Raw genomic sequence first — 17,778 nt, 5'->3', positions numbered from 1 at the left:
CTATTTTTTTTTTTTTTTTGGACTCTTCTTCAAAGAGCTTGCAGGTGAAGATTTAAAAGACAGAACAGACAGAGCAGGAGCTTCTTCCAGTAGTTCTGAGCCTTGGCTTTGGACAAAACAAAACTAAAAGTTGGGCAGCTTTCCTCAATGAAAGAAGTTACTAACGGTCTTTGCACCAAACCTAGGACTTTATCATGAACTCAAAGCTTGGGAAAAAAAAGCAAGAGAATACTGTAACAAACTTCGTACAGAGTTCGGTCTATTAATTGTTTCATGTTAGATATTCTATGTGTTTACCTCAATTGAAAAAAAAAAAGAATGTTTTTGCTAGTATCAGATCTGCTGTGGAATTGGTATTGTATGTCCATGAATTCTTCCTTTCTCAGCACGTGTTCCTCACTAGAAGAAAATGCTGTTACCTTTAAGCTTTGTCAAAATTTACATTAAAATACTTGTATGAGGACTGTGACGTTATGTTTTAAAAAGAAAAAAAAGGTGTTAAGTCACAAAATGCGGTAATAAATATTTCATTTTTGATTTTTTGTTAGGCTTTTGTGTTTTTAATCACGCTTAGGAGACTGAAGTTACCAGGAGAGATGTCTCAAATACATTTCTTACCAGCATTGAGAAGAAAGGTTGGAAAAATCAGGAGCAAGCTTGTCATCAACATTAATAGAATAATTGAATGAAAGAACATCTGAGGTTACATATTTCTGCTGATTATCGATACTATATTTATGTCAGATTAAACAAAATTTGAAATATTCTCTCACCAGCTTGCATTTCAGATAGCTGTGTCTAATATCTGTACTGTCTGCTAATAACACAGAAGCTGAGTTTGAGTTGCGAAGGCCCAGATACAAGACCAGTAAGCCCGTGTGTGTTAAGTGTATGTGTGCGTGCATCCATAACCACCACGGACCTTAACTCCAGCTGCGTAGCTCAGAGGTGAAGGATGGCTGCAATGCAGGAGTAGGTTTGGAAGTTTGAGGAGGAGAAAAGCAGCTCTGAGTTTAGTGATAGTTTTACCTGTGTGAGGATTGTGTAATCTAGCTTCTGAGACAGTTTTACTGCTTTTCTTGTCTTCAGTTGTTTTCAGAAAGAAAAAAAAAAAAAAGACCATCCGCTAATGGGGGAAAATGTTAATTTGACATTTTGTATATAAATAGCTGGTGCAGAATCACGGGTGAGGGTTTGGTTTTACTTACACAAAAGCTTGTGGCATTTTGAAGCAACTAAAGGAGAGTTTGAACTAGGAAGACATGAGCGTAGTTGGAAACAGCCGCCTTTGACTGCCCTCGGTGGCCCTGTTAAGTCAGTGAGAGCAGGATGGGGCCCAAAGAGCAGGGGAAAGCTCTGGCTTTATTTCTGGGAGAAGGGGAGTGGGAAAGGGCTTGTAATTACCTTAACTTTCCAGGAAACAAACGTTACCGGCTTCAACATCTGTAAATTTGTAACCCTTCTCCTCCTTCCTCCTCCTCGTCATTCCAGCCGGCCGGGGTGTTATTAAAAACTTTGACTGACAACTTCTAGCTTTGGAATGTGGAAAGAGGCTCAGCCTCGTAGTTAATGTTTAATTTCTGAGCTGAGTAAATGGACCCACGCTGCTGGCGACAGAAGGGAGGATGCCAGTAGAATGGGTGTGAGGATTTATTTAGCAATCGGGTCCTGCTTTGTGGGCGTCTTTTTAAGGCATTCGTATGAAATTTAAAGGACAAAAATTCCCCGCTTGGCTTTGGTGCTCTCTGTCCGGGTTAAAATCACATCGACCCTTCAGTCGCATAAGAAGAGCACGCCCCGTGTTCCCATTTCCAAATTCCTTCATTATTGTGGATGCGGAAAATACGAAGGCAAGATTGTTTGTGTTAGCACTTTAAAAAGGGAGGCGCTTTTTTAAATTTTATTTTTTTTTAAATCTACTTTATTTCCTTGCAGATCTTTTCTTTACAATTTGAGGAGAAATGTCAGCAAATGTCCTCGCACTGGTGGAAGGACAGGGCAGAATTTATCCATAGTAGATTATTGTCTTTTATAATGAACTAAATATTTGCATTGCTGTGTTGTCTTTTATTTTCTCCCCCCCCCCCCCCCCCGCCCCCCCTCTTTGGGCTGTGCTCTTCGTGAGATGCGTTGCTGAAATCCAAGGTACAATAACGTGCAGAGATTTCTCCATCTGAGATTTACTGTTTAGCAGGGAAGGTTCCGATTTTGGTATTTTTAAGAACTGCTCAGCTGTCAAAAGCAACCAAAACGGGAATAATGTTTTGACAGCGGTATAGTGTTAAAGAAAATACTCTAGTCTGAATAAAAATTGCTTATGCTGTGGGAAACGAAGGGTAACAGAAGAAACACCTTTTGTTTACACACACACATGTTTATAATCCCAAATTTCCATTTCTCCGAGCGGGTCTGGGCTGGGAGTTGTAGCCACCACAAACGAGGGATTTTTCTTCCAGATTTTGCTGCCTTGCAGGCGAAGAGAGGAGGGACGCGCACCTCCGCCGGCGCGGCCGCCCGAGCCCTGCCCGCCGCGGCGAGCGGGCACCGCGGGGCCGAAGAGGAGATGCCGGGGGGGGAGCCGGGCGCTGCCCCCCTTTCGCTCATAGCCGCGGAGAGAGCGAGGGAGAGAAAATTGCCCCAGACCAGGTTTGCGAGGGCTGGGGGGGCCGGGGAGGGGCCGGGGCCGGGCAGGGGAAGGGGTGCGGCGGGGGCGCAAGCTGGACCCGCTTTCCCGGCCGGTGCGGCCGGCGGGTTTTGCCCGTCGCTCCGGCGGCCCCCCGAGGGGAGCGGGGGTCTCCCGGCCGCGGCCTTGCGGGGGCCGGCGCGGAGCCACCAGCCCCACGACAGCCCCGGCGCGTGTGCGGGGAAGGAGCCCCGCGGGGCGCGGAAAACGCCCGAAGCCGTTCCCCACGCGCGGCCGCGTCCCCGCGCTGCGTGGAGGGGCCGGAGCGGGCTCCGCTGGGCGGGAGGGTGTCTCCGCCCGACGGGCCTCCCCTACCACGTCCCGGGGTTCAGCCGAGAGGAAGCGGGGCCGGCTTTTTAACTCTTCCGACAGCGCTTTCGGAAAGATCGACCCCGCGGGCGCGGCGCGGGAGAGAGCCGGCTCCGCGGCTTTGGGCTGAGAAGGACGGTGCGAGATGAGAGGCGGGTGGGGGAAAGGTTTGCGGGCAGATTTTAATATTAATAGTTTTGGTGGCGAGAAAGAGACAGACAGAAGGGAGGTTGCTCCTCTGGGCAGAGTCTCTGCGACAGTGATGATGGATGACCCCGCACAGCTAAACAACTCCTCCCCTTCATCCCCACACAGTGTCAAAGCTACTTTACTTGCAGCTTTAGGAATAAAATAAATAAACACCCTCGCCCCCTTCCTCGCATCGATTTATGGATCATTATGAATCAATTACTGCTCTCAATATTTTAGAATCTGCTTACATAAAAAGGGGGGTCTGCGGCCGGAAAAAAGCATTAATCTTTGCCTTAGTGAGGAAGACGGAACCTTCTTGTGTAGACCTGTGACTAAAAAGATCGCTGCTAATAATTCGGGTTTAACCATTTTCCAAGAGCCGCATTGTTGGGGAGGGGGGGTATTGTAGGTGCGCATCTCCGAGAGCGACTTGCAAACTAGGGGGGTCCACAATGCGCACGGGGAAAGAGCAGTGCATCCGTGTGGTGCGTGTAACCTCATTACTTAACTCTTCCAGAGAAAGAGGGGGGGCGGGGGGGGGAGAGAGAGAAAGAAGCAAGCCCCGTAAGAACGCCCCCCCCCGCCCCAAATACTTGGCGTGGTGCGGGAGAGGGAGCGGGGCCGGGGCTGCGCGCCCGCGGGGCAGGGCAGCAGAGCGGAGCCCGGCTCGGTGGCTCCGTGCTATGGGAAGGAGGAGGCTTCAGCAGGGACAGAAAGTGTGTGAAGTTGGATTTCTCTCGCTTTCTCTGTATTCTCCCATTTGCAGCAGTGTTTGAGGATCTCAAGGTGTTTCTATGGCTACCTTGTGTATGTGGGAGGGTCATATGTGGGGGTGCCCAAGAGAAAAGGCAGCTCTTGGGTGATCATTTATCAATGTCACCCACATAATGATTCTCTCTGCAGCCTTCTATTGATGAGGATAATTACATTAGCTCAGAGTGACTGATCAATGAAAAACCACCAAACAAAAACTTCTTTACTCTCCTATAATACCAAAAACCGATACAGAAATAAGATAGAAAGCGAGGGTGGGATTTCCCTTTCCTTTCCCTTTAGCAATGATTTTTTTTTTTTTTAACGAACAAGGGAGAGTAAGGAAATTTTATCCCATTAGTTTCCTTCCTTTATAAAAGAGGCTACCATTTTGTGAAAATGTTCCCTAAACCTCTTGGCATCACTCCTTGCCCGGTAAAGGCAAATCGTTATTTAAAGTATGAACCACCGCTTCTCCCCTGGATCCCAAATCCTTTGCTTTTACACTTGTGTTTTGTTATCGGGGGGTGGCGGGTGAAGGGGGAGGGAAGAGCGCGGTAGTTTGGAGCTGCGAGGAGGGGAAGGGAAGGCAAATAACTTTTCTTTCGCAATCGCAACTGTCTCTCTGTTTGTCAGGTTTTCTTTGTTTTTATCACTTCATAAAGTGGCTCTATTAAAGATGGAATGTGGCCTCCCCGAGATGCTGCTCTGTCGGTGAAAGTTTGCAATTAAATTACGGGTTCGTTCTTTCCAGAGTTAAAAATCAATGTTTTCTCAATTAAAGGGAATTTTAATGCTTTTACTTGGGAGTTGTTAAGGACGCCGTAAATTTTATTGTAATGCCTCTAAGCTCCGAAGCCCTGCCAGCGGGCAGGTTGATATTCATGTCGTTTTGGGGGGAAGAAGTTGGTGCTGGTTTTGTTCTCTCTCTCTAAAGGGCCTTCTTCGGAAAACTCAATCATTTTGAATAACTGCAAGACAAACTGATGCAAAGGGGGCGGGGGAGTCAAGGCTATTCCTCCTGCCCTCCCCTCTCCACTTCGCACCGGCTACCAGCCCCTCTCTCTTTGGCGGCGAAGTCCGCCTTACCGTGTTTCCACAGGGCGCAAGGGCGGTTGGTCATTCAGCTGGTTTTATGGAGGAAGGGAGAAATGTTTGAATTTAGGAGCACGTGTTTCGAACAAGCCCCCCCTTCCCCTCTCGGGACCCTCTGAGGGCGGTTGAGCGGAGGGGTGACGGTGGGCTGCCGGCGGGCTGGGCTGGGCTGGGTACCACGGCCGCAGCTCTCCCCCGGGGGGACGACGGGGGGAACACGGACACGACAGCGAGCGGCCTGCCCGACCGTCACAATCCATGGGGGGGCTGCTCAAAAGATCTCTCTTTAAGCAGACGTAGCGCTAATGAAGGAATATGTCCGGTCCTGGTGATGACCTTACATTTCTGTAAGCGTCCACTTACAGAGATGACTACAAGTTAACATTGGGGCAGAAAGGCAAGGCGGAATAGGGTTGGCAGAGGCGCTTCCCCCCCCCCCCCCCCCCCGAATATTTTGTCTTTACAGGCTACTGCCAAGTAAAATCCCCGTCAGGAGGCTGATCCTGAACCCTTTTACACGGGGTTAATTCCTCGAGCCGCAGGAGAGTTCGTCCCCGGGCCGTGAGATCAGAAATAGGCCCCTATCGCCTGCGTTTGTCCGAAGCGTGTTTAAAATTCCTTGAATTAGCTCCACGAAGAACCGGTGCAAACTCCTTTGATTAAAGCGACTGTCAGATTCTTCGAGATTAGGAGAGAGAAAACGCAGAGTAGGGGGTATTTATTATTTATACTATAGTCCACTGTGAACGGTTGGAAGGGGAGGATTAGAGAGCGCGTTTGAAAGAGGGACAGAGAAAGCGCGCGAGAGGTGTAACCCTCTCTGTGGCTTGGACCAGGCTACTTCAGGTCTCCCCCCGCCCCCCCGGCAGCCACCCCAGCTGCGCTCCCGAACCCGGGGGCCACCGGCTCCTCCTCCCGCCCGCCGCGCCGGCAGTCAGCGTCCCGCATCACTTCGTTAACGACCCGACATTAGTAATCCGATCTCTCTGATTTTCACTCCAGTTTGATATTGTTCTGCTTGAGTCTGGTGCGTGGCACTAAACTCGGCTAGTCCTTGGGAAAATAAAAAAGAAAAGGAAGGGGGGGGGGGGGGGGGGGGGAGCTTTCCACTCTCGGGCTGGTGTCTGCGTTTAGAAATGCAGGGCAAGGGAGAAAAACAAAGCCATAATCTAGTTCTCACCGAGCAGGTTTACTTTAGGACCTCACTTTAATGGGGGCGGGGGACGGGGCATCGCAGCCCTTGTATTTGGCTGGGGCGGAGGTAAGGAGTCCGGGAGCCTTTCCCCCCCCCCCCCCCCCCCCCTTTTTTTTCCTTTTCTGCGGCTGCGGCTCCCCAATTCGGAAACATTTTCAAATCTATGAGCCTTGAATGGACAAATACTCGCTATTAATATGGGACATGGACGAGTGGCAAAAAACCTGAATGGGAACTGCGCGGTAGCTTTGGGAGAAACTAACGATGTGCTTCAGCTCTTGCCATTACAGGGAAGGAGAGGGGGGGAAACCCCTTCTGATTAATAACTAGCAGGGTAATGTTGAGGGCTTTTTCTGCCCGATTGCCTTTTTGAATTAGAGCCGATTTCTTCACACTTCAATAGGGCCTGTCTCTTTTAAAATGACTGACAGATTTGTTTCTCCTTTTTTCTCTCCCTGAGACTTAATGATGTAAATTTTCTAATTAGTTAAATCGCGTTGCTTAAAGGCCTTAATATTTACCGGGCAAGGAATGATAGCCGCGTTCGGATCTCTCGAAATAACCAGCGAAATAACATTAGGCTTTTTAAAGAGGGAGGGGGGCAGAGCGGAGGGAGGGGCGGCTCGGGGAAATATCACGTAAAATGAGAGCTAAAGTTCAGCCCGGAGCTTCTTCCCTCCTCCCCCTACGCCCCCGAACCCGCTTTTATTTTTCAATCAGCTAAGATTTAATTAGGAGCCCCCAGGCCGGACGATCTGATATTTTCTCATTAGTTTCCCATCAGTAATCTTGAGTGTTAGATTGGCTTAAAGGTTGTCAACATTTGACCAATTTTATTTAAGGCAAAGAAATCACGCGTTATAGCTCCGGGACCCGAGATCTGAAAATAAATCCTGCCCGGATCAGCGGAACTAACAGGCGAAAAAAATGTTGACAATTCATCGGCGTATTTAATAAGTTGCATAATGTATAGTACGCACACGCACACGCACACGCACACGCAGGGAGAGAGCCACGTGCGGCGCAGTGCGTGCACGGGGCGTCCAGCGCCCGCTAACGCGCGCACCTGGACGGAGGGCCGCGACGCTGTGCGAGTGTGCGCGCGTGTGTGCGTGCGCGCGTGTGCACGCGCGTGTGCGCACACGCGTGTCCGTGGGCGGGCGGCCGCGCGGCGCGGCGGCGCGGGCTGCCAGGCGCAACGTCGGAGCGCCCCCTGCTGGCCGCGCCGGGCGCCGCCGCGGAGGAGAGCCCCGCGCCCGCCCCGCGCGCGGGTAGCGCGCCCCTGCCCGCCCCCGGGCCCCCCTGCGGCAGGGCGGCCGGTGCTCGGGGGGGGGGGGACGGGACCGGGGGGGGCCGGGGGGCCGCCACCCAAACTTGGCTGCCTGCGCCCCGGCCGCCCGGCGCCCCGCGCTGCTCCCCCCTCCCCCCCCCCGCCCCCCGGCCCTCCCGGCGCGCCCGGCCGCAGGCGCGGAGCAAGGCAACCGGGGGAGCGAAAAGGGCGATAAAACACTGCCAAACGAGTGTCACGTGACCCCGGTAATTTATAGGTAAGCCCCCGGTTTCATGTCTATTGAAAACACGACGGAGGGGGGAAATCAACCGGTCTGCTGCGATTTCCCCCCAGACTTTTCCCCTCAGAGGGAGCGGGCCGTTCCGCGCCTCCCTGCCGCCGCCGTCCTGCGCGCACACACGCGTGTCAGCCCGCCGTGTCCCCCCCCCGCGCCCGCTCCCCAGGCCGGCTCCGCCGTCCCCGCGCCCGCCGCCCGCCGAGGGGCTGTGCTCACCGGCAGCCCCGAGGAGGGGAGCGGGGAAGCGGCCGGGCAGGGGCGCGGGGCGCGCAGAGCCCGCCTCGCCGCCGCGGCGCTGGGAGCCCGGACCGGCCCCGGCCGCGGCCCCGGCGGGGAGAGCGGCGACGGGGGAGGGGGAGCGCTGCCGCGGGTGGGGGGCCGCCCTGCCGTGGGGAGCCGCGCAGCGCGCCCGCGGGTGCCGGCCCGCCGGGAGGACCGGCTGCGGCCGGGGCAGCGCGGGGTGCGGGGGGGGCGGCGAAGGCAGAACTCTGCTCGGGAGCCGCCGATGCCGTCGTAAATCGCCCGCCTTTAAAGAGGCACCCCGGCCTCTCGGTACACCGGGGTGCTACAGTTACATATTTACGGGTTACAGGGTTATTTTGCCCCTTCAAAAAAAAAAAAAAAAAAAAAAAAAAAAAAAAGAAATCACGCAAAACCAACACTCAAAGCTGCGTCCAGTGCCGTTGGTTCAGGGCTGTGCCAGACAGAGTCCGGCCAAAACAATGCTTTGCGGAAGATCTGGCTTGCCGGACCGAGAGAGTAGTTGCTGAAATTTATTTTCTTTTAAAAAATGTGCGTGCAAGGGAATGGGGGAGGGTGGAAGAGAATATTTATCAGAATACCAGAAGACACCTTTCTTGAAACAAAGGCAAGGAGAATCATCTCAATTGCAAATCCGTCAGGCAGAGACCAAATAACAATATTTATAGGAAGGCATTCAAAAATACAATGTGCTTAAATAACAACAACAAATGCTTACTACAGTTGCTACAGCGCAGCTTAATAAAAAATTAGCCTTACTGACAGTCTTGTCAACATCTTAAGTAAATTATCATAGCGATGGTCTTTGGAGAAGAGAACCCACACTCCTTGCTAAAACACCTCCTATCATTAATCTTAAACCACTTGAAGATTATGATGGAAAGAATGGGATCAGTAACCATTATCATCTCAAATTGCTGTTAAAAACTCCGCTGTTTATTTTTGCAACCAAAGCGAATGTATCTGGGAAATGCAGAAAAGGGAAGAAAGGAAAACACAAGAAAGGCAGAACAATTGAGGCGAATCCTGTTGCAACCCCGATGATAAACACATGGAAAAAGCTGTTACTGCTCTGCGGATTGCTGGAATTTGGGTAGACATTAGAAAAATAAACAAAGCGATGGCTCCGCACCAGTTCTGTAAATGCAGCCGTACACTCAAGGAAAGGTAACTTCTTAAAATTAATTGTATTTTCCTGAATATTCGGTATTTGGCTTTAGCTACATCGATCCTCTGATAAAGATCAAAACTATGAAAAACGTACTTGCGCCTCCTTTCACTGTTCCTGTCTGAAAATAAATTCATCTTGACCCTTTCTCGCTCGCATTTTTGTATGCGTTGCGTGTTTTCCAATAATCGTCAGAATAAGGTCTGTAGTATAATTTTATGAGGATCCGACATACTCGAAACATTTGCTCAAAGTGAAACCTTTTCAGAAGCGACCTGTGGTTTTTATTGTAGTCTCTCCTGTCAGAATATCATCCCTCTTTGAAATGCATTTTTACGGCTGAAAAATAAAAGACTCAAAATACTTTTTTTTTTTTTTTTTCCCTCCTTTCCCCTTGTTAAACTACTTCCAGGATTTGGCTGAGAAGGGAGAATCTGATGATTTAGGGACACTGGACCTGAAATGTTATCAACGGATCTTTACACCTCCAATGACTCCACAAATCGATGTGAGCTGGGCACACGCCTGAATACAATGAAACACAGGTTTTTGAAGTTATTCTTTCAAAATGTAGAAGTTTACACGAAGCCTTTAACCAGCAGGATGCACCCCGGCCGGCCCTCCTCCTTCTCCTCCTCCCCTCCCCTCCCTCGAAGTCCCAAGAAAGGGTGCCATTAAACCAGGGTGATGCAAATTAAAACAAACCAAACAATTATTTTCGCCTAGCAGAGCTGCATCTTCCTGTTGTTTCCGCGCTGATTCATTCCAGCAGCGGTGTACCAGAGGCAGAGGCGGGCGGGCTGCTCTCCCCCCCTCCGCCGGGGTGTGTGGGGGGGGACGGGGACGGGGACGGGGGATTTGCTCCCGGAGGCAGGCTGGGCAGCGGCGCGGGGCGCTGCGCGGGGCGCTGCGCGGGGCGCGCAGGTAGGCGCGGCGGGAGCGGGAGCGGGAGCGGGAGCGGGAGCCGGAGCCGGAGCCGGAGCGGGAGCCGGAGCCGCGCTGCCCGTTCCCCCGCCGCGGCCCCGCAGTGACCCCAGCCCGGGGCTGCGGAGAGGTGAGAGGTGACGCTGCGAGCCAGCGCAGACCTGGCCCTTTTAAAGCCACAGCTAATCAGTCCTTTACTAAATTAAAATATAGGAACCAGAGGGGAAGCAATTTCGTTGTAAAGAATTACCGTGCGCGCTCCCAGAACGAAACGGTATTGAAATGAGGACGGTGCTCTCCGCAACGGAGAGATTTGTCACCCAGGAGCAGTTCGGCTAAGATAAACTATAAAATTATACGCACGCTATGTAGATCTGATAGATCTGCACGTGTGGGAGATTATGCGTCACACGCACACGCAACAATAAAATAAGGTTACCGAGTTGTTGAAAAACTTCAGCCCCATAAACTATTCAGCGGGGTGACGGTCGTAAGGACACCAGGCACTGGGGTGGCTAATTGCCCGCCTAGCTAGAGACTCGGAATTTCCTTATAACATGGGAAGAAATTAAAGTGGAAAAAAAAGCGACAAATTTTCCTGTCAATTCATTTGTCTTCGATTTCAAGTTATTCTTTAATCTCTGTAAGAAATAGGGAACTAACTGTGGTGCAGGGGGGTGTGTACGTGCGTGCATGTGCACCATACGCGCATATACTGTGTACGCATGTGTGCGTGATGTAAAAGTGTGTGTAAGCTGAGCACATGAACTGGCCCGCAAACAGTGGAAAATGGTGACAGTTCCATTTTTCCTCTTTAATTAGGAAATATTCCTTGATTGCCTTGGCACCCATTACTTTTTAATAACTCCGTAGAATCGGGAGAAGACGAATAAATGTCTGCTGCAAGTAATCTGCTATAGAGCAATTATTTTACTAGGTTAATATGCAGTTGCAGGTACAACACGGTAGCGGCCACGCATGAGACGCAAAGGGGAAAAATAAAAAATAAAGACTACTAGAGTAATGATAATGTTTGACGGTACATATGCTTCAGTGGGTCGCAGTAAGAAATATCTAGCTGTGATAACATAGCTCGGCTACAGCTAGGTTACAAAGAAACTTTCCCTTTCCGTGTGTTTCAGGCAGCAAAATGCTGGTTTGAGAAGACTGCGAGCCCGTCGCCTGCGTGCTGACATAATTAGTTTAGGTGCGGAGATCGCAGATCCGAGGGAGAAGGAAAAGATTGGTTTCGCCAGAAAACGCTTCCCTGACGCAGCCCACGAACAGCCGCCACCCAAGGCAGGTAAGCTGCTGCGTGAAACTATTTTTAACTGAACAAAAGACTGAGCAAACATCTGACGTCAGGGAGCAGCATCCCCGGAGGGGGGGCGGCGGGCAGCGGCGCGTGGCTGCCGGGCTGCCCGCCCCTGCCCTCCCGCTGCCCGGCCCCGGGGCCCGGCGTCCCCCGGCCCCGGGGCCCGGCGGGGCCCGGCGGTGCCCGGCCCGCGGCCTCGCCCGGCCCCCGCTCCCGGCGGAGCGCGGCGGCAGCCTCGGGGCGGGACGGGGGGGGGCGGTAGTCCGCCAGGACCCGGGGAGGGCTGAGGCTGCGGGGGTGGCGGAGAGGTGACAAAGAGCAGGTACGGCGCCCGCCGGGGGAAGGCTCTCGCTGAAGAGGGTCCGCAACTTCTGCTTGTGGTTTCGGAAACCGGAGGTGGCTTTGATCCAGGGGGGTACGCCGCGCTGACCCGCAAGGCACCCCCAAAGGCTTCAGGCGCTGGGCGAGCGGGCGCTGCTCCCGGCGGGCTGGGCGCGGTGGCCGTGCGAGACCAGCACGCCCGTGGGCTGGGGGTGACGGCCCAGGCCTCCCGCAGCGCCGGGGACCGAACTTCTGCTCCCACGTGAACGCGAATAAAGGCGAGAAACGCTCCGAAGCTCGGCGGTCAGGAGAAGCGCTGGGCTGGCTTTACCGCCGGCCTCACCCGCGGGGGTCGCGAAGGCGACCGGCCGCTGTTCCCTGCTAAACCGCCCCTTTGCGCTGAGGGGGGGTCCCGCCCCCCCCCCCCCCCCGCAGCTCCGGGGTACTCGCCCCTCTGGTGCCGGCAGGGAAAGCTCTGCCCCCCGCCTCTTTCTAACGACCGTCAAGTTTGGAAATCCGCTAGCGGGCCACCTTTTCCCTCGGTTTGGAACACGGATCCTTCGCCTTTCCCTCCCTCGCCCCCCGCCCCCCAGCCTTCCCCGCAAGCGGCGGGGATCGGCGGCGGCGGCACCGGGCGGCCTGGCCGGGGGATGCCCTGCGGCTGGGGCCGCCCCGCTCCGCTCCGCTCCGCTCCGGCCGGGGGCTGCGCTCGGCTCTTCCTCGCAAGGGCGCCTGCAGCCGGGCAGGGCGGGGGAGGAGGAGGAGGAAGGGGAGGGGGGCCATCACCGGGGCTGGGGGGGGACACGGGACACACACACCTTTCCCGGAGCGGGCGGCGTGCAGTTGCAGAGAGTCGCTGCCAGCACGAAACGCCGCAACCCCCGGGCGACCTGTCAGCTCCGCCGCCCCCCCCCCCCCCGGCCCCCGGCTCCCCGCCTCGCCTCTCGCCAGAGTCAACACGGAGCTGCGATCCATTTGGGCGATTTAGTTAAAATAAATAAACCCGCGAAGATTCACTAGCGAGCCATGCATCATCGACCCGGAGGTTTATTAAGAGCCTCGTTACAGCCGCGGCTTCAGCCCCTGCTCCGCCGCGGGTGGGTGGGGGGAGGCTGCGGCAGCCCGGCTCGCCCCCGTCCCCTCACGGCAGCCCCCCGGCAGGGAGGCGGCCCCCCCCCGCCGGACAGCCGCCCTCTCCTCTCCTCTCCTCTCCTCTCCTCTCCTCTCCTCTCCTCTCCTCTCCTCTCCTCTCCTCTCCTCTCCTCTCCTCTCCTCTCCTCTCCTCTCCTCTCCTCACCCCCCCATCCCCGCCGAGCCCACGGGGAGGGGAGGGGAGGGCAGGGGAGGGGGGGCAGCGGCCCACCCGACGGCTGCTGCAGAGCGCCGTTCCTGTTCCCTGTGTGTTTGGGGGAGGGAGAGGAGGGTCGGGAGACATTGTTGTCAGTGGCGATTGTTAACCCAAATAATAATAATAATAAGGAAGAATCGTTACAGCTGGGTGCTGGCTGAATATGGCAATTACTATTATTGCCAATCACGATTAGAAATAATTATCCCGAAAGCACGGAGGGTTCGGCTGCCAAGGTGTTTTGAATAATCGCTTCAAAATGAACAGCAAAATATTAGGTTCACGCACAGGGACGACCGCAAACTTTCAGTTGTAGCAGTCTGTGAAGGAGATCCTACCACGGGTGAGCTCTCGTTTACTTGAGAAGCTTCCATTTCCCAGCTAACGCAGGCCCGGCGCTGGTTTGGTGCCCCAGCGCCCTGCACGGCGGCCCTCCCGGCGTGTCCGTCCATCCCGCTCTCCTCCGCCAAGGTCCCCGGGCGCAGCGGGGGGCCAAGCCCCTTCTCGAGGCAGTGGTGCGCTGTGCTCGGGTCCCTCCGTCTGAAATAAAAACAAGGCAAGCAGATTACGAGGGCTAACGTGGTCCCAGACTGAAACTCCACTTGCTCTATTTATGTTGTGCAGCTCTACACAGGCCCTCTCATTTTAGCTATTTGAAATGATGTGTGACTAGGAGGAGGTCACAGGTGACTGGCGAGTTCAGCCTACTTAGCTCAATTATCCAAGTTTCATTTCCAAATTGTGTTCAATTTGATCTTCCTGCCTCCCTCCAAATTACCTTAGAGGAAAAAAAAATATCAAATGAAAGCAGACAATTTAAGCCGAATCCTGTATACCATTATTTATATGCAAAATCATTTTTGTGATATATATTCCCCTTAATGGTTATGGGACGCCAGATCTTTCCACGTGGATTTACAAACCTAGCCATCAAATTATTTCAAAGGCAGGCCTATTAGGGACAAAAATAATTATGAACTTTCGGAAGCTTTGTAAAAAAATAAGTTTCTGAATGTTGTCTCTTTAAATTTTACTTAAGTTTTGTTTTTAATTTAAGCCTGGAGGCACAGTAGAGAGAGATGCAGACTCTAATAAGGAGTTTGGAAAATAATGTGCTGTAATCCAGTGCCGAGCTATTTCTCCATAAAATATGGATAAGGAATCAATTCATAAGCGCAAATATCTACTAGGACTGAGTTTTAACATAACATTTCACATGAGCATTCTTATATGCATTATTAAGGAGATAACAAAAGTGCTTCAAATCAAGCCCTATACAGTCACATCTGGAAATGCTCTTTTCTGTCTAATTTTCATTTTTTTCCCTTGAAAAAAATGTTAGAAGAAAAACTAGTCTGTCCCCTTGTATATTAACTGTTACCATCAGCTTTTAATCAGCAACGTGTATAGTTAGATTTACAGAATCCAATCCATGTTGCCCCTTTTGGAGAACAGTAAAATGAAGATAGTGTCTTTATTCATTTATAGAATCTGATGTTAAAACCAAAACCACACACAAATAGCATATACATTGCTTTATGCATATAGACAGGCATGTAGGTACATAGACACAACACACTTATACATGGAAACAAGTCATGACCATGTGTTGGAAAACATAATAAAAAGTATCTGTGCGTTTCACCAGATCCTAAGTCAGACATCATCAGATAAGAAGTGGTCTAGGGAAAACTCGTTTCAAATCAGACACAGCTAATTTCTGAAGGTACTGGAACTATAGCAAGCTTTGCTGTACGATGTTCAATCGCTGTCGGTTTTAGAGGACGCTCTTTAAGCCTTTCAGTCAAATAAAGCTTTGCCACTAAGCAATGAAGGGTTAATAAACTTCCCACAGGTTGCAAATTGTTGATACAGGTTTGGGGTTTTCTTTGGTAACGTATAATTTAATGGAATTATATTCTGAGGACAAAGATAAAAGGAGTCTCTAAGATCTACTACTACCCTTTTTTTTTTTTTTTTTTTTTTTAATGAATATGATATTTTTCCTTCAAATGGAAAGGCAAGCAAAGTATTTTCCAAACAGAAACAGCAAAGATTACTCAGAAGAAAAACATAGGCGTTGTTTTTTTTTAAATACTCTGGAGTTTTCTGAACAACTCTGATGTACTCACATTCTTATCACAACTATTTTCTTTTTATTATTGTAAGTGGATATTCAAGCTAAATTGATGCTTTATGTATATTCTGTCTCAATCTGTAATACACTATTCTCTGTAAGGAGATAATTTGAAAAAAAAAATACAAAAAAGAAGCAGCGATACCACTGACAACAATTTACTTAAATTCACAGACCTTGAAATTGATGCATCTCCTATCAATCATAGTCAGAAGCCACAGTAAAACACATCTAACATTTGTATATCAAAACTGGGACTAAAAAAACCACCCTGTTTTGTTCAATTTAAATGTCCTTCAACATGTTGTCATTTTATACACTGATATTACTGGGGGATTTTTACTATGGGTTAGCTTTCTTCTGTCAAACATATGCAAGACAGTAACCTTGCAAAATTAAAGTGCATGCCATTATACTGCACAGATGTTTGTTCTCACTCAGTTACTGACAATGAAATACTTATTAAATAATAATAAGGAGATATTGACTTCTCTATTCTGTCGATATGAAGATCTGTTGATCTGTGAGGTTAATATTGATGAGGCAGGGTGAGGTAAACATTTCATCAGGAGGGCAAATAAATCCCAATACTGGCATAAAAAAAATAAAACCTCCAACTTTGTACATACACAGAAACTAATCCTTTTTGTATTTATTGGGTATATGAGCACCAGTTCAACCTATCAGCATGCGCAAGCTAATGCTGAAGTAAATCCTTGACACTACTTTCAGGAAACATATTCCAAAAATGTCTATCATAGGTATTTAAAACTAAGCTCAAACGATGCCAAGCACTTAGGGTCTTTAGTCATGCTGCATGTACTGTTGTGCATGGCACATTTCCTTTAAGTATTACTGGAAGGCTGTACATACAACCTCAATATTCTTCACATTAAGGGGATTTCTGTTTGAGCTGGAGAAATGCCTTTTTTTTTTTTTTAATAGGATGAGCTCTCTGTCAAAATATTATTTTTTATTTGTTATCTCATCAAAACGTCACTGAAAGTTCCCTCTCTTTACCCTCTGCCACAGAACACAATAGTGTACACACTTTGAACAATACAAAGAGCCATTTAACTTGATGGGTCTGGCAGAAGAAGCTACTTTCTTGTTCATTATTATCTTTAGATTTTCCTTCATTGTGTTTAAGGGAAGCTCAGAGCTGCTCATTTTAGAAGAATATTCCATCAGTCAGGTAGGTCTCATACTTTGACAGCACTATTTCAGCATGTTATTTTTCATGTATGGTACTTATACATGTAAACAATCTGTGTAACTTGCTTCTGGGCTCTTGAATAGAAATTAAAAAGATGTGACCTAACATGTAAGGCCATAAGAGGCCGTACGTTTTTGGATACAAGCGCCAAAAGACGCATTTGTCAATTTTCCCCTTTCGATTATCAATTAAAGCCTCGATCCTGTGATTACGTTTGCAGGGGCAAAACACACGAACAAAGCAGCTCTCCCATAGTGTGACTGTTGACAAGGAAAGAGCTCAATCACACGGAGCTTACTGTAAGGCAGTGACCTAAAAATCAAAACATTACTTCAGCTGCCCTTGCCAGAGATCGCAGCCTGCTTTCTAGGGCAGAAGAGCCCTTTTCTCAACCTCCTCCCTCTCGCCCGTCTGTAGCAGAACTGTTGTGCCTCAGCAGGGAAAGTCGGGCGAGCACTCGGCGCTTTCTCTGCGGTACTGTGACATCTCGTTGGTAGGACAGTGCAGGGAAAATCACATTATTGCTATCTGCATTGCTCCTGTTCCAAAGGTGCGAGGCTGGCCATCTGCTGCTCCTGCCAGCAATCACGTAGGGCTCTAATACCTTTTATTTTGTTGTTTGTAAAAGGTGATGACTTTTGTCTGAGAAAGGTAACAAAAACGTTTCTTTTTTTGAGCTCATGTTTTCTTGTCCTTCTCATGCCCTTCTTCCCGGCGTGTGTTCAGCAGAATGCTGTTGCTGTTTTTTTTGCATCTTAGGCCATGATGCTGTTTGAAGGCTCCTCTCTCTGCGAATTCCTGCATTCACCCAAATCTCTGTTAAAGGCAGTAGGATTTTGTGTGCTTGTGTTTTGCCACGCTGGCTGCTTTTGACTGTTTTTAGATATCTTTATCCTTCTATACCTGGAGAAGCTTTCTCCTACAATCATCTGAAGTATTTCCCAATTTCTGCGTAATGGTAGTCAGATGGCACAATCTCTGGGAGCAATGTTTTCGTTCATGGGTACCTCGTTTTCCACCATTTGGTTGGATGCTCTTAAAAAAAATTCCTTCTAACGCACATGTCAGGTAATCCTGATAATAAAATCACAAGAAAAAGACGCTTTTCAAACTTTTAAACTCACGATGAGATTTTCTTAAAGTTTGCTAACTTTTTTAAAAAAAAAAAACATTTAGGCAATTTAGAGGCACAGATTTTGGTAACCTCAAGACTCTGGGGCAGGGCTCCACATGCACAGGTATAACAGCTAGACTAGGGTCTTGTGCTCCAAAACATCTTTGTATGTATTTACC

The 17,778-nt window shown here is 50.1% G+C and overlaps 2 protein-coding genes across 11 annotated transcripts in view; both read left to right on the top strand.

The window, feature by feature from the left end:
• Positions 1–537, top strand: part of MEIS2 (Meis homeobox 2) — a 174,463-nt gene extending 173,926 nt beyond the window's left edge. For all 3 annotated transcript variants that reach the window (XM_030038851.2, XM_030038834.2, XM_030038843.2), the window contains exon 12: positions 1–537. This exon is cut by the window's left edge and continues 925 nt beyond it. The gene's annotated coding sequence lies outside the window, so the exon portion shown is untranslated.
• A 1,730-nt stretch (positions 538–2,267) lies between these two features.
• LOC115350322 overlaps positions 2,268–17,778 on the top strand; it is a 45,304-nt gene continuing 29,793 nt past the window's right edge. For 3 of the 8 annotated variants that reach the window (XM_030035870.1, XM_030035862.2, XM_041129624.1), the window contains exons 1-2: positions 2,268–2,646; positions 11,291–11,451. In XM_030035870.1, coding sequence (XP_029891730.1) covers positions 2,318–2,646; positions 11,291–11,451 — 490 coding nt within the window. In that variant the 5' untranslated portion in view covers positions 2,268–2,317. Of the gene's footprint in view, positions 2,647–7,617; positions 7,775–8,444; positions 9,224–9,636; positions 9,770–11,290; positions 11,452–17,778 lie in introns of those variants that run through there. The other 5 variants (XR_005934254.1, XR_005934250.1, XR_005934251.1 and 2 more) reach the window with 4 other exon arrangements.

Source organism: Aquila chrysaetos, chromosome 2, assembly GCF_900496995.4.
Source record: "Aquila chrysaetos chrysaetos chromosome 2, bAquChr1.4, whole genome shotgun sequence".
Taxonomy (NCBI): Eukaryota; Metazoa; Chordata; class Aves; order Accipitriformes; family Accipitridae; genus Aquila; species Aquila chrysaetos.
Note: the sequence above shows the minus strand (reverse complement) of the source record. Positions and strands in the feature narration are given on the sequence as shown.